General features: G+C 41.1%; 1 protein-coding gene across 3 annotated transcripts in view; it reads left to right on the top strand.

Annotated features, from left to right (window-relative positions):
* The window catches only part of REPS2 (RALBP1 associated Eps domain containing 2), a 142,231-nt gene that overhangs the window by 65,820 nt on the left and 61,384 nt on the right, over positions 1-15,027 (top strand). For all 3 annotated transcript variants that reach the window (XM_054973727.1, XM_054973724.1, XM_054973726.1), the window contains exons 7-12: positions 1,135-1,198; positions 1,958-2,100; positions 3,761-3,852; positions 5,716-5,787; positions 8,384-8,453; positions 11,128-11,202. In XM_054973727.1, the coding sequence (XP_054829702.1) occupies positions 1,135-1,198; positions 1,958-2,100; positions 3,761-3,852; positions 5,716-5,787; positions 8,384-8,453; positions 11,128-11,202 (516 nt within the window). The remainder of the gene's footprint in view (positions 1-1,134; positions 1,199-1,957; positions 2,101-3,760; positions 3,853-5,715; positions 5,788-8,383; positions 8,454-11,127; positions 11,203-15,027) is intronic.

Raw genomic sequence — 15,027 nt, forward strand, 5'->3', positions numbered from 1 at the left:
ATGTCCATCCAGGACTCACTGGAATAGCTCATGAAGAGGGAGAAACTGCTTAACCAAGGTTTGCTCAGGTAGACAAAGTTAACAATCTCCAAATCACATCCCAGTTTGTAGTCAGACCTTAATAATGGCTTTGCTAGTCAGATGCAGAGCTTAGCCATGCTAAAGGAAGCATTATGTCTGTATGGGAGCCTGTAAGTTTGTGTTAATCATGAATGTTTACATATTTGTCAGCTTCTGGAGCTTCCTTCCAGAACAATCCTTTGCATAAAATTCTGGAAGCCATTAAACTGACTTGACTCTAACCTATCAGAAGTCACATATTTACATCTCCTCTTTTAAGGGGAGGAGGGAGGGATTTGGGGGTTGCCATTTTACTTTGGTTTTAACTGTAAATGTTTTAAATCTATTATAAGATGCCTTGAACTACAAGGAGAGGTGGGGTAAAAATGTTTTAATAATAAACAGATAAATAAATGTAGGAAAAAATAACAGATGATTCACACTAATCTGTCTAATGTGACAAGAACTCCATGGTTTCCAACGCTCAGAGTGTTTTTTTTTAAAAAACTAACCATTTACTAAGAATTAATGCAAATTGTGATCTGTGGTAGCCACCACCTTATGAAATGACCTGCCTGAGGAAGTCAGGAAAGCTCCCACTCTTCTGCCTTTCCACAAACTATGCAAAACTGAATTATTCAGGAGGGCTTTCTATGCAGTTTATAAGGCTGTGTCCTAAGAAGTAGCTCAGAGAGATTTCTTGGTAAGAACAGGGACTATATGCTACACTGTTTGGTACTGTCTGCTGATGTAGACATGTGCCTACTAGGGAGTTTCCATGTTGCTAAACATGCCATGTAAATTAGTTATGCTTTGTTTCAGAAAGGTTTCATCTCTGTGCTCAGCTTTATGCTTGTTAACAAAATTTCTGCTACCATACCCTATTTGTATCTATTTTACTGAATGTCCTGTTATTCACTATTGTACTTTGTTGAGTGAACGTCCTAGCTATTGGTTATATTATATTTTCACTTGCACTGTGGAATCCACCTTGGATCTTAGTGAGAAAAGTGGACTATAAATAAGAATAAGAGCTATTATTTCATTGTTTGATGAGCTTTTTATTCTTGACAGGTTCTGTGGCTAAGAACTTTTTCACAAAATCTAAGCTGCCCATCCCTGAGCTTTCACACATATGGTAATTACTGTTTTATAATTCATAATAATTTTACTGGATCTTTTAAAAAACTGTGGTATCTATAAAGTATCTATAAAGAAATGACTTGCTGTTATCCAAATCACTTTGAGATCAAGCACAGCAGGAGGTATGTTGATTTTCCTTTTATGTTATCTTTATAGAGCTACTGCCCCTTCTCAGAAGGACTCGAGAGTTTTGAACAGTAATATAAACTTGGAGGGTTTCTGAAGAATATCTTTAAGAACTTAATTAGCACAACAATCTGCTAGATAGTTTTGCAAAGAGTTCAGATAAACACACATTTGGAAGAGTTAAGATGATTTCTTAAGCTTCAATGTTGGCTGTCCTTATCAGATGAAACCTAATTAGTTCCTTTCAAACAAGCTGCATAATTTATCAGCCCTTTACTAATGAGACCTCATCCTGATTTTAATTTATCTGCTTAGCTAATGTTGCAGATGGCCCACTACAGCAAAACTTTTTATGAATCTTATGAAAATTTCTAAATTTGTACAGTGAGGCAGCTGGTTACTAGACGCATAAATAAAACTTGTACAAATGTACCATAAAAATGTACTGGAATAAAATTACAGTAGTTTCATGAAGTTAAACATCCAGGTTTAACTGGATGCTAAACCGGGATGTTTATGCTGGAAAGACCCAAATCACCAACAAAGATATACATATACATCCAAATAGAAGATGGTTTTATGTCAGTTGTGCTCTGAGATAAATAATTAATGACTGACTTATTTGCAGGGAACTTAGTGATGTAGACTGCGATGGAGCATTGACACTATCAGAATTCTGTGCTGCCTTTCACCTTGTGGTTGCTCGGAAGAATGGTTATCTTTTGCCAGACACTTTGCCGGAGACTCTGCTGCCTGATTATCTTCAAGCAGGTGATGTATCTTCAAGCAGGTGATCTTCAAGCAGTTCTGTATGTGAGAAATTTAATCTCAATTCATTAAAATGACTTGTTAACACAAGTCTAATTTTAGCTGTAATGCTGGGTAAAGAGCTCTAAAATTGCTGGTTTTCAGTTGTGTTTAAATGACAGGCATGATAGATGCAATGTAGCAGCAAACGCTTAACACAAAACATTTGGCAGGTTTGACAAATTGTTGGTGATGTGTTTGTCCTGAAAAATTACTAAAGGTATTAGCGAGTGATCGGTGGTATAACTGGAAGTTAAAGGATTTAGCATTTTGTATTTGTAATAATCCCGGTAGCATTCCTGACTTACTGCACCCTTGGCCAACATGATGATGTCCAGGTGCAAAACACAGCACGGATCATAAGGTACTGAATGTACATTGAATTTGTGGAGCAGGACACAACTTTAAAGTGGAAAGGTTTCAGCCAGTTGAAAAGATGAATTTCTCACATAGTCATCACTGTTGGAACAAAATGTCATTTGTTTTGAAAATATGACTGAAGGATGGGCAAGTGATGTCAAACCTGTAGTGGAAGATGTTATGAAAAATCTAAAATAGACAACCACTTCTGAACTTAATAGTTTTGCAGTGCAGTCTTATGCTGGGTTATAGCCTTCTAAACCCATTGACTTCTATGGACTTCGAAGGGTATGTACCTTTGCGTTGGATTTGTCTGTTAGTGGCAGCAATGCTTTTGTTAACCTTGCTTTTCTAACAGAAGATAGTGCATTTTGAAACTTGCAGCAGCCCTATACAAGTCAGTTTGGATGAACTGGTTGCTTGTCGCAGTTGTAACTTTTAAAGCCCCCCCCTCCCCGCCATCACAATCACGTGGGCTGGTCTGATTTATGCCAGGTTTGTTGACACAAAAACAAGTTTTTAAAGTACCGTTGTTGTCTTTGACAAAGGAGATATGGTTTAGGATTAGAATTTTCAGGGGACATACATGCAGAGCTTCCCAAATTTTCATTTTTTAAAAAAAAATTTTATTTTTTATTATTATTATTATTATTAATTTTGAATTAGTTTACAACATATAACTCACGAAACATAACATTAACAAACTTCAACAGATGTTTAAAACATTTCGTTGTAACCATATCATGAGTTATTAACTTACATTAAATTAACAAGTAAAATGTTATTATAGCAAAAGCAATATTAAATAGAACTTTATCTGGGTAAGACTACCACAAACCCCACATTTCCATATCTAGGATATCTTGATAGGGCAACCAAATTTTCATTTTAATGCTGATGTAGTTGTTTGGAAGGGTGTGTTCTTTTCTTCCCAGGATGCTGTAGAAATGAATAATTGAATGCTGCACTCTGTGTCCAGTCTCCCCAAGTTAGAACAAACTGGTTATGTCTTAATTCTTTCTTTGCTCGCTGTACCTGGGTGTTGTACCTCATACCCTATTTTAATATTTAACAAATATGAACAGTATGTTTAAGTACAATGTATAAAACGTATACATGTAGTCTTTTCTGTGAAAGTAAAATTTTATATATAAAGTTGCATTGATAGCACAGAAAATGTGAAGTCTGGAAAACTAAAAATTGGGGCTGTACAGTAAATCATATTAACACTAAGATTTGCATGCATCTCCATCTTCTTTTCCAGCTTCCCTTAAGCCTAAATGTGACTGTGTGTTGAATTCTTATTCGGAATCATTGTCAGTGGGTCAACAAACAAGAGACTTCAGTAGGACTGAGGTAAAAATTTCATCTAGTACGTGACAGGAATTTCTGAAAGTTCTTAATTGTTTGCATACCATTTGTTCTTACTATGTGTCACTCAGCATATGTCAATATTGTCTTTGAAAGTAGCAACACCATTTGGCAAACAAATCTTATGAAGCCGACATACGAATCAGACCATTCCTTGGCACTATCTACTATGAATGGCAGCAGCTCTTCAGGATTTCTGGAAGAGAGGGGTCTCCTTCAACTAGCTAGTTAACGTCCTTTTTTTAAACTGAAGATGAACCCAGGACAGTCTGCATACAAATAATATGCCGAACCAGAGGTGATGTCCCTCCCATGATGTGCAGGCTGAGGAAAACATTGTAATGGACCCATTTTTGAGTCTTTGAATCATGAGTGGCACTAACTTAACAGCAGGATACCAAACAGTTGCCTTCAACTAGCTGTACTCTCCCTCTCAGTCTTCTTTTCAGTGTACTTATAAAAGTGGGCTGTCAACAGCTATCCTGTCAACAGGGTAGGCAACTCCTGACATGCGTTGCAAATGGTGCCACACCAAACAATTTTGCTTGGTATGTTATCTTCCTTGCTTCACCCCAAAAGCAGGGGTGTAGTGGCACATGGCTAAGACAGACCACTACTGCAGGGCTTCTGTTGAACCTAGGCAGGGGTGTCATCAACCAGAGATCCTTCTGACACCACTTCTAGTGACTGCCCCCAGCTAAGCATTCAGTTGATGTTGTATTCTGCAGATGCACAGCCTTGCTACTCAGTGCAGTCAGATCATGAAGTGAGCATGGGAGGTTGCCAGATGCATGTGTGGTGCTGCTGTCTGAAGTGCAGGTGCTGGCCATCCTCCCTTGCCCATCTGTAGCCAGTAGAATTCAGGACAACTTGGAGCAGCAGTATAACTGTGCAAGACACAAAATAAAAACCCTATATCTGCCTAAGACTTATGCCAGCACACCAACTTCATCCTATTTATTTATTTATAGTGATTTTATCCTGCAAACAGACTCAAGGTGGCAGGTAGACTTAACAGGGTTTTTTGGCACTTGAGCCAGAAAGGTTGCCTGTGCCTACCCCTCTTACAGATGAACTCAGCTCAAGCAGTTGTCATTAAGGAGAACTGCTATGTGTCATACAAATAGTCACTTGACAAGGAAGCAGTTGTAAGGCAGTGCAAGTAAAGGGGGGCATCTTCTAATCAGCATTCTGGAGTATTTGAGCCCTTATGTCTGCATATCTGTAAAGTGGAGCAGGAGAGGAAAATTGCTTAGAGCCTCCTCTGCCAGAGCTTGCAAAGGTTAGGATTTGCATGGGTGGAATTGTTGGGGTTCCATGGGAAAGACATATTTCATGGTTGAAAGTGGGGGAACAAGAGTGTGGGGAGGTAGCAGGCATGCAGGAAACTGGGAAAGTGCAGTTTTAGTGCAACACTTACTTACTAATGGGGAAATATGGATAAAAGCAACTTCTGGTTAGGTCTGGTACCAATTTATTTTAGCATATCTTGAAGAGTGTATATTGCCTACCTATCTATCGTACAGCAACTAAGTGAGGAGGGGAGTCTTTTTAATTTTCTCTCCTTTTTTTGTTTGTTAAGAAACCATTTTCATTCTATGCTACAATAAATATAAAATTTGTAAGCCTTGGATATCTTGTCTCTGTCATAATTAGTGATAAATATAACCTTAAAATTAAAACCTTAAAAAGAATTGCTTAATTTCTACTGACTAAATATTTGTATATTTAAGTTTGGAGTTGCTCCTCGTCTTTGAAATACAGTTTGAAGAGCTGATGTGATTTTCTCACTAAAGAGACTGATCTGTATTTTTTTCCCTCTTTCTTGACCCTTCTGAAAATGATCAGCTGGAAACTGTCCGTGAGCATCCAAACAACTCGGAGCCACTGATTCTCTTTGAGGCAACTTCTGTTAAACCAGTTGGTGACCATTTATTTGTTATCTTCATGTGCTGAATTGACCCATATTCAATTTTAAGTTGGGTTTTCTCTTCAGTCCTCTTGAATTGGATCATCTAGCCCACTCTTTTGGAGTGCTGAGTCTGATGTCACAGCATTGAACAAATGTTATAGAGATTGAGTTTTTAAAGCTATGACGCCCCTCATTTTCAAAGTTAACACCATAGATAGAAAGCAGGGATTTTTTACAAAGTGGTTGGTTGGGCCAGGTATTTTAAGAAATTATCATGGCCTGGCTATGACCTGGGCACAGGTGAGTCAAGCAATCAGTTCTGAATATGCATCAACATGATAAATGCTGCTGACTGTGCAGGCGAAAAGGCTGATGCCCTCGAACTGTGGTGATGGTCGTGTTGTTTAGAAAATTTATAGCCCGCCTTTTTGTTCTTATCAGGGCTAGTAAAGCAACTCACAAATTCAAGACAAACATAATAAAAGCGCAAAACCAAGCAAAAACATCATTAAAACAATTAAAACCAAGCTAAAATACATATACAAAAGCATTAACATAACAAAGTACAGGGCAGAAAGGAGGGATCCCTGAGGAAATGAAGGATGAAACAAAAAAGTCTTACCCGCTAGTGGATGATAGCCGCAGAAAGAAACAGGTGAATCTCCCTGGGGAGAGAGTTCCAGAGTTTTGGTGCCATGACTGAGAAGACCCTCTTCCACGTTACTACCTGAGCAGGCCTCGAAAGATGACCACAGTGGTTGGGCAGGATCAAAAGGGAGTAGGCTGTCCTTTAGATATGCTGATCCCAAGCCATAGAGTGTTTTAAAGGTCCATACCAACACTTTGCCTTGTGATCGGAAACCTATTGGGAGCCAGTGTAGATGGGCCAAGACTGGAATGATGTGGTCTTTATGACCCACTCTGTTGTTTCTGTGGGGAGGAAAAGGATTAGTAATTGAGGCAAGCAGTGGTGGCAAGAATTATGTTTATTGGAACACACAGGCAACTAACTGAACAGACTGGAACTAGTCCTTTACAGCTTCCATTCCTCCTTCAGCTGTGGTCACAAGACCTGGGCCTCTCCTTTCTGGAAGGCTTCCGGGAGTTATTCTTAAGGAAATAGTATCAATATACCACACACTCCAGTCAATATCCTGGTTGCAGCATTCTGTACCAATTAAAGGCCATTTTCACACGCACCCTGGGAGATCACGCAAACTCACGGCATGAAGCATCTTCCTAGCACGATCTCCCAGCACAATCTTCTTTAATGGCCCAATGACGTCAGAAAAAGTGGCATTAAACAGGATCGTGCCAGGAAATCGTGCTAGGAAGACGCTTCTATGCCATGAGTTTCGCTCGATCTTCTGGGCGCGTGGCTGTGTGAAAATGGCCAAAGTTTCTGAACGCATTTCAAGGACAGCTCCCTCCTGTACAGCGCATTGCAGTAATCTAATCTAGATATAACCAGGGCATGCACCACAGTGTAGTTTAAATGATGTGTGCCTGTATGTTAATTGTTCATTCTTAATAAAAGTGTTATTAAAAAAAAATGATGTGTGCCAACTGTGTAGGTGCAAAGGGGGAGTGCCAAATGTGTGCCAACTGTGTAGGCACAGTGGAGTGATCACTCATTTCTAATTCAAATGTATGTCACAGTACTGGCACAGTCATGGCTCTGAGGAGTATATTGCTTCACTGACAAGACTGAAATTCTGCCCACCAACTACAAAGGTGCAAAAGCTAACATAATGCATAAGTTAAACTGACTGATTTTAACTCAGCTATGATCCACTCTTGACCTGGAACATACATAATCCATGCAACCCAGTACAAGCAACTTTCTGGACATGTGAGCTATACTTAATGCGGTCAGCTGCTTGGGCTTGAGGGTTCAGAATGTTGCCCAGTTTTAACGATTTATGAATTGGTGGGGTCTCAACCCAGAATGAAACAGTTTTAATACTGACAAGTTTTTGAATGTTGATCATATTTGTTTCAAATATCAAATCATCTCTGAGTTGCATTAATCATATGAGCAGCACATTACCTACCCTATGCCTGAACTATTTTGAAAATGTTCTAAACATTTTAAAATGTTATATCTATGACTATTTCAAAAGCTCTCTTTACTATACCACTCACATGCAAACAATTGTATAGAGCAGTCAGTCTATCAGTGAGTAGGGCCAAGACTCTATCACTTTCCTGGGGTAGTCCCTACCAGTTTTTGGCAGTTCTTCCTTAATACTAGACTACAAGACCTCTTCTTCCAACATTGACTAACATATCTATACACTTTTAAGTAAAAAATAAAACTGAAACAGTGAACAGGCAGGAGTGAAAAGAAAAGTAGGCAAACTTCTCAGCAAGTCTGCCTACTTTATTCATTCTATAGTGTCCAGATGTTGTGCTGCTAGTGTTGAGTCCAGCTTGATACTACTCTACTTTTTAAAATCCTGTTATTTGCTTGTATATTGTGTAAGAGAGAGCTTAGAGCTTCATTTCTGTCAGCCTGTAAACTCAACACTTCTTCATGCATGTTTATTTGTTTATTGGTTTACATGTCCTCACAAACTACTGTTCTTCTTTTCTCTGTGTAAGGAGACTTCACCTGAAGATGCACCCAATGAAATTGCCCTGACACAGGATGCAATTAATGATGACAAACAAGGTACAATGTCAAGCTGTTGTCTCATAATTAATTAGGTTTCAGGCGGTAACCGATATTTTATACAATTCCCCTTGGCTAAGAAAATCAATATTGTCTGAGTCAGTTATACAGCAGTATCACTCTAAGTAGGCAAAACAAGTGAGGAGGCTTCTCCCTGGACACAGACTGAAGAAAAATGGATGGGAACTGTAATACTGGTAGGGGCATATGTATAACTTTGATCAAGCACATATATAAATAGTATGATGTTTATAAGTGGAACTCACATTTCATTTCTTTTACTGAGCAGAATTCCCATCAATGCCAACATGCATTTGTACACTTGGAACAGAAGTGTATGATATCCTGGAAAACTTCATACTTGTCTGTCTGGGAATGTGAGTGCAGATCTGTTGAGGAGTGTTTATAAAGTAAAGTTGATAGGAGGGAAGGCGCAAGCATTTTGTGCCTGCCTGTTCTCCCCAATGTGCAAATGCCCCCCTACCAGTCACTTTTCCTCACAGCTGGACTCACATCCCAGTAGGGAGAAAAATGATTTCTTAAAAGGTGGGGGATTTAGGAGAAAATCCCATTTTGTTTTGGCTTTGTTCTTCCCCTGGCTGGCACCTTCCTTCCCAGGTCTCCTTTCCTCACAGCCCCTGCACACTCTTCCCTCTCCTTTCCTTTTATGACTTGCTGGACAAGATCTCATGAGACTGTGTTATGATATTTGGGCCACCATGTTGGAGTTGTAGGCAACCCCATAAACATTGCAGAGGCCTCATGACTTGGATATAGTGTTCTATGGAATTTGGTTATATGCCAAGGGCTTTCCCCCAAGCATTGGGTGAAACTACAGTCACCTGACAGGCCTGTAGTCTATCGGCAAATTTTGTATAGAACATTTTATCCAAGACAGGGGGCCTTGATGATGTTGTATAGGATTGCCTAGTTACCCCAAAATGGCAGCTGAGATTTTGTGGCATTGTCTCACAAATACTTTAGTGACATTTTTTTTACTTGTGATATCTCTCTGTGTGTGCAGACATTGCTTCTTTGTTTTGGTTTATTTTATTCTCTCTTTTTTAGTTTTAAGATTTCCTGAAAACCTAGAGGTTCCCCCAGGCTTGCAAAAACACTTGGCTGTCTCTGGGTAGCCCCATTGATCAGGTTCGATTAGCGTGGTGGAGACATCACGGAAACTAGATCTATGATACGATTGAGGGAGGGAATTTTCTGAGAAGAATCAGAGTGAGGGGGGTAAACATCCCCTCTTCTATCAGTTTTCCCTTGTCATTTCCTTATCCCCGTGTTAGCGTTACAAGAACAACACATGAATGGGTACTCTATCTTCCTTATAATGTGCAGTTCTTCTTTTATGGTGCTTAGCAGCTGAAGATGAATTAGAATACATTGAGAGACCCTTTAAAAGCTTGACTAGACACCTGGAAACTGCTTTTCTCTAAAAGCTTCCCAAGTAGATAATGTTTAAATGACCAAATAGCATGCATGGTGGTTCTTCACATGTCATTTCAGCACCTGCACAAACATTCTGTTCCCACATAGTTGGGTCTTTCTAAACATTATCCCCACTCATAGAAAAGTAGCTCCAGTACAGGTAGGATAACATTTAAAGGGCCCAAACATGTGGTGATTTCTCTGTACTCTTTCTCAGAATTTCTTCAGGCACTGGGACATTTGTACATGGGCAGGAACATTGGAGTACAAAATATGCACACATCATGCTTCAAAGTATTCAGAAGCAGTGACTCAGCCCTTCCCTGGCAGACATCTCTAGCTATTTTAAAGGGACATATGCCTAACTGTACACATTTGCATCCTTCATTCTATTAGCATCCGAAGAGAACTCTGGTTCTCGAAAGCTTATGCTACAGTAAAGTTGGTTAGTCTTAAAGGTGCTACTGGACTCTTTACTATTTTGGTACAACAGACTAACACGGCTAACTCCTCTGGATCTATGACCATAGGGTTAAATATACCCTAAGTACTAATCCTAGACCTGTCAGCAAGACTTCTCCACAAACACTTTTGGAATAAATTATGCAGCCATAGTGCTGGAAAGATTATTCCTAAAACCTATATAGGCAATAACAACAACAGCAACAACATTTCATTTATATACTGCCCTTCAGGACAACTTAACACCCACTCAGAGCGGTTTACAAAGTGTATTATTATTATCTTCATGACAATCACCCTGTGAGGTGGGTAGGGCTGAGAGAGCTCCGAGAAGCTGTGACTGACCCAAGGTCACCCAGCTTCAAGTGGAGGAGTGGGGAATCAAACCCAGTTCTCCAAATTAGAGTCCTGCCACTCTTAACCACTTCACCAAACTGTGAAGTTCTTTGCCAAAGCACTGGCACATAATAATTGAAGTTCTTACTGAAGACACACTGTAGTCCCGAATCCTGTTGATTATTTACACCTATGAAAATTCAAGTGTGAGTCTTGACATGTTTATCATCTGTAGATACATGTTTCTTTTTGGTGACAACAGATGCAGTTCTGGAGCTTCATATGGGCATTTCTGTATGTTTCCTCTGGATCTATGTCCATATCTTCTGTGATCTTTATAGAATGTATACTCTTTTTATATGTACACTTATAAAGTATTAGTACCTATTCATAGCTATAATCAATACCAAATAATTTTTCTCTTCTTATTTTATTTAAGGCCTGAAAATTAGTGCATCAGCCCAAACAATTCCAAAGGAATGTAAAGTATCTCAGCACATGGCTGTCAAAACAGGTATGGAAATACACCTCTATAGAAACAAGCATTGTCCTGTTATGATAATGTAAAAAAATCTAAGCCTGCTTACCAAGGTGCAAGTCCATTTAATGCACTGGCACTTTCAAATAAAACTGTGTTTAATATCACACTGTTGTTTGTCAGAAATGTGAAAAGCATGGTCATGATTAGAAATCCAGTTTATCTCAGCTGTTTCTTATATGGGTCATTATAAAGCACAGATGTATTTAGAATACAGTAGAAGCTAGGAACATGGGAACTCACCTTACACAGGGCTCCCAAACCCTTGTACTATATGCTTGAATTTATGTCAAATGAAATGTTTACCTTAAAGGTGCACACAAAGTTTCACCATATTATCTTTATATTTTTAATTGTAAACTTGGCCCAAGAAAAAGTTAAGAATAGAACTTAGTAGAATGGTAAATCCTGTTCTGTTTCTATCTGCATTCAACAGATTGGCAGTTTAGAATAAATAAGGAATTTTTTTAAAAGCACATTGGCAACAAGTAAATTGTGGGTTTGGGCATTACATGAGCATTACATGAAGTCTGAAAAATCCTTGTTTGCCAGCCTACTCTCTCTCTCTCTGCCCTTCCATCACCTGCAGTGATCTAATGAAAGACTTGCCATAAACCATACTTTTTTTGTTTCAGCTGTTTCCTACAAACCGAATTTCAAACCCTGCAAACTGTAGTTTTTTATTAAGTTATAACAACTGGCTTTAGTCTATTTTAATCTATCAGTCTTTTCCTGAATAGGAGGGATGGTCGGGGGCTGTGTGCACAGAAATGAGGATTTCCCAAGTGTAGTCCTGTAGTAATGATCCATAGCTTGTCTTTACACTAAAATGGTGCTGATACAAAAATCTGTGTCTTCAATACACATTCACTCAGCAACAGAAGTAAAATATAGCAGAGGCTGCAATTATATACACAATTTCTTGCAAGTTCTGCTCATGAACTTGCTTTCAAGTGCGCAGACAAAGCTGTGGACTGTAAAGTTAAGTACCTTAAATGCAAATACTCAGTCTTAACTGGGATGTAGATCAGGTAGCAAGAACAGATACGTGCCCAGACTTACTTATTTCAACGTCTTTCCTTTTACTAACTTTGTGGAAAGGCTAGCTTTGCTTACTTATCATTATAAATAGATATACTGTGTCTGGCAACACTTGTAATGACTCTAATGAGAATCGTAATGAGCATTTTAAAATATGAGAAGCAAATTGTATATACGTGAGTCATCTAAGAGGAGAAAAAGCAAGAATGATGTTGTATCTGGAAGTATTTACATAGCTGAATTTACATATTTGTAATTTACATAAGCACATAAAATACATAGATTTTTTTTAATGGCTAAAATTGTGACTTTGGAGCTCAGCTGCAAGTGTCAAGTGAAACTACCTTGATGTTTCTAATATTTAAAAATAAAACCTCGACCACAGGGCCATTTTTCTTTATATCTGTTCAGTGTGACTCATCAGTTCAGCTGAAATTCACTTTTGAACTGAAATATCATTAGAGGACCTTGTCACAAGACATTTGCCTTTTGATAGGAATGCAAGAGAAAAGCAAAAGTGGCCATATTCCTTATTAGAGGTGGGCACGAACAACAATACGAACTAAAAGAACCCATGAACAGCCCGATCGGCTGTTCACATGAACAAGCTGTTCTTGAGGCGCCATTGTAAACAAACAAGTGATTGTCACAAGCCTCGTTCACTGCGTTCGTCCGCTGTTCGTGAAGCCAGACAGTCAGGCGCCTTCAATCAATTCCCTTAACAACAGAGGCAGGGACTGCCTGAACTCTGTCTGTACTCCTGTTGCCCTGGAAACCCCAATCAAAGTCCAACTTAGCTTGATGGGCAGGTCTTCCTTCCAAGTATGGAACTCCAAATTGGTTACAAGGGGGGGAGGAGGGTGTTCTGTGGCCATGGGAACTCCAATCTCATCACTGTAAACCATTTTAGGCAGTTCTGACTGCCAACCACAGACCTCCTGCTTTGCTCTATGGGACCTCTGGTTATAAAAGGAAGCATGCTCCGAACTCTAGCTTTCAGTTTCAGCAGGCAGTGGAGTGGGAGAGAGCTGTTGCTAGCATTTGGGGAGAGAGACAGGGAGAGTGCATTGGAGCTTGAAGTTTTTCTGTGCGTGGTGGGATAAGGAGCTATCTCCTCTAATTCCAGGGCTACTGCCAGGCCCTGGGGCCAAGCTCCATGGGCACCTCGGCTGAGGGCTCACACTGATTATTATCAGTGCCTGATAAGGCCCACATTGAGTATTGTCTGTGTCTGATCTGGTCAGGTATGTGGGAGTGGTGGTGTTGTGCTCTAGCCCCCCTCAGTTTCCGGGGCTGCTCTAAGGTCCAGAGCCAAGCTGAGTGGGTTTCTCAGCTGATGACTCACAAATGTTTGGGTCTTCCCGGTCCCGCTCCTCAATGCGGCTGGTAACCCTTTGTCCTCCTCTCCCTGACGAATTCTCGGTCCCTCTTTCAACCTCTCCCTCTGTGGATGGAACCACTCTGTCCCTTCCCAACGACCTCTCCTGTCCATCCTCTCCCTGATAAGTACCCGGTCCCTCTTTCAATCTCGTCCCCTCTGGAACCGTTCAGACGCCTCCCAACAACCTCTCCTGTCCATCCCATCCTTTCCACGAAGGCAGGAAGGTGAGTCATGTCAGCTGCCACTGTGTTCCCACAACTCTGGGTTTCTCGGCTCATGGCTCACAAATGAAGGGGTCTTCCCAGTCCTGCTCTGCAATGTGGCTGGTAACCCTTTGTCCTCCTCTCTCAGACAAGTTCCTGGACGGTCCCTCTTTCAACCTCTCCTTCTCTGGATGGAACCACTCCGACCCTTCCCAACAACTTCTCCTGCCCATCCTGCCCTTTCTGCGAAGGCAGGAATGATGGGTCATGTCTGCAGCTGCCGCTTTTGGGCACGAGGAACAGCTCAAAAGCTGTTGCAGATACGGTTGTGTCACACAGTGCCCCCTATTAACAGCACCGGCTGTCCCCTCTGAGCAGGGGGGAATGGGTCCTTTTCACGAAGGCAGGATGGTGGGTGATGTTGGCGGCAGCCTCCACTTTGACCCAGGAGGGTTAGGGTTACAGTTAGGGTTAGGCCGGTGGGTGATGCTGGGCACATGTGGTTGTACAGCACAGTGTACCCGATCCAAGGCACCTGCTGTCCCCTCTGAGCAGGGGGGAATGGGTCCCATGACTCCCGTCCTTTCTGCAAAGGCAAGAAGGTGGGTGATGCTGGCAGCAGCCTACACTACTTATTAGTAGTACCTGTACTGCCTACTTGGGTAAGGTGTCTCTTGAGTGGTGTGGAACTGCTCTTGCCCCCCTCAGTTCTCGGTACTGCTGGTCCTTCTTTCAATCTCTCCCTGTCCGAAACCACTCTGACCCTTCCCAATGACCTCTCCTGTCCTGTCCATCCCTTCCTTTCCGCAAAGGCAGGAAGGTGGGTCAGGTCTGCAGCTGCTGCTTTTGGGCGCGAGGGACACCTCAGCTGCTGTTGCGCATATGGTTGTACAGCATCGTGCCCCCTATCCATGACACCTGCTGTCCCCTCTGAGCAGGGGGGCATGGGTCCTGTAATTCCCATCCTTTCCATGAAGGCAGGAAGGTGCGTGCTGTCTGCTGCTGCTGCTTTTGGGCACGAGGGTCAGCTCAGGAGCTGTTGCACGTATGGTTATACAGCACGGTGCCCCCTATCCAGGGCACCTGCTGTCCCCTCTGAGCAGGGGGGAATGGATCCTGACCGTGACTCTTGTCCTTTCTGCAAAGGCAGGAAGGTGGGTCATGTCACTGACAGCC

This window comes from Eublepharis macularius, chromosome 3 (genome assembly GCF_028583425.1).
Source record: "Eublepharis macularius isolate TG4126 chromosome 3, MPM_Emac_v1.0, whole genome shotgun sequence".
NCBI classification, from domain to species: Eukaryota; Metazoa; Chordata; class Lepidosauria; order Squamata; family Eublepharidae; genus Eublepharis; species Eublepharis macularius.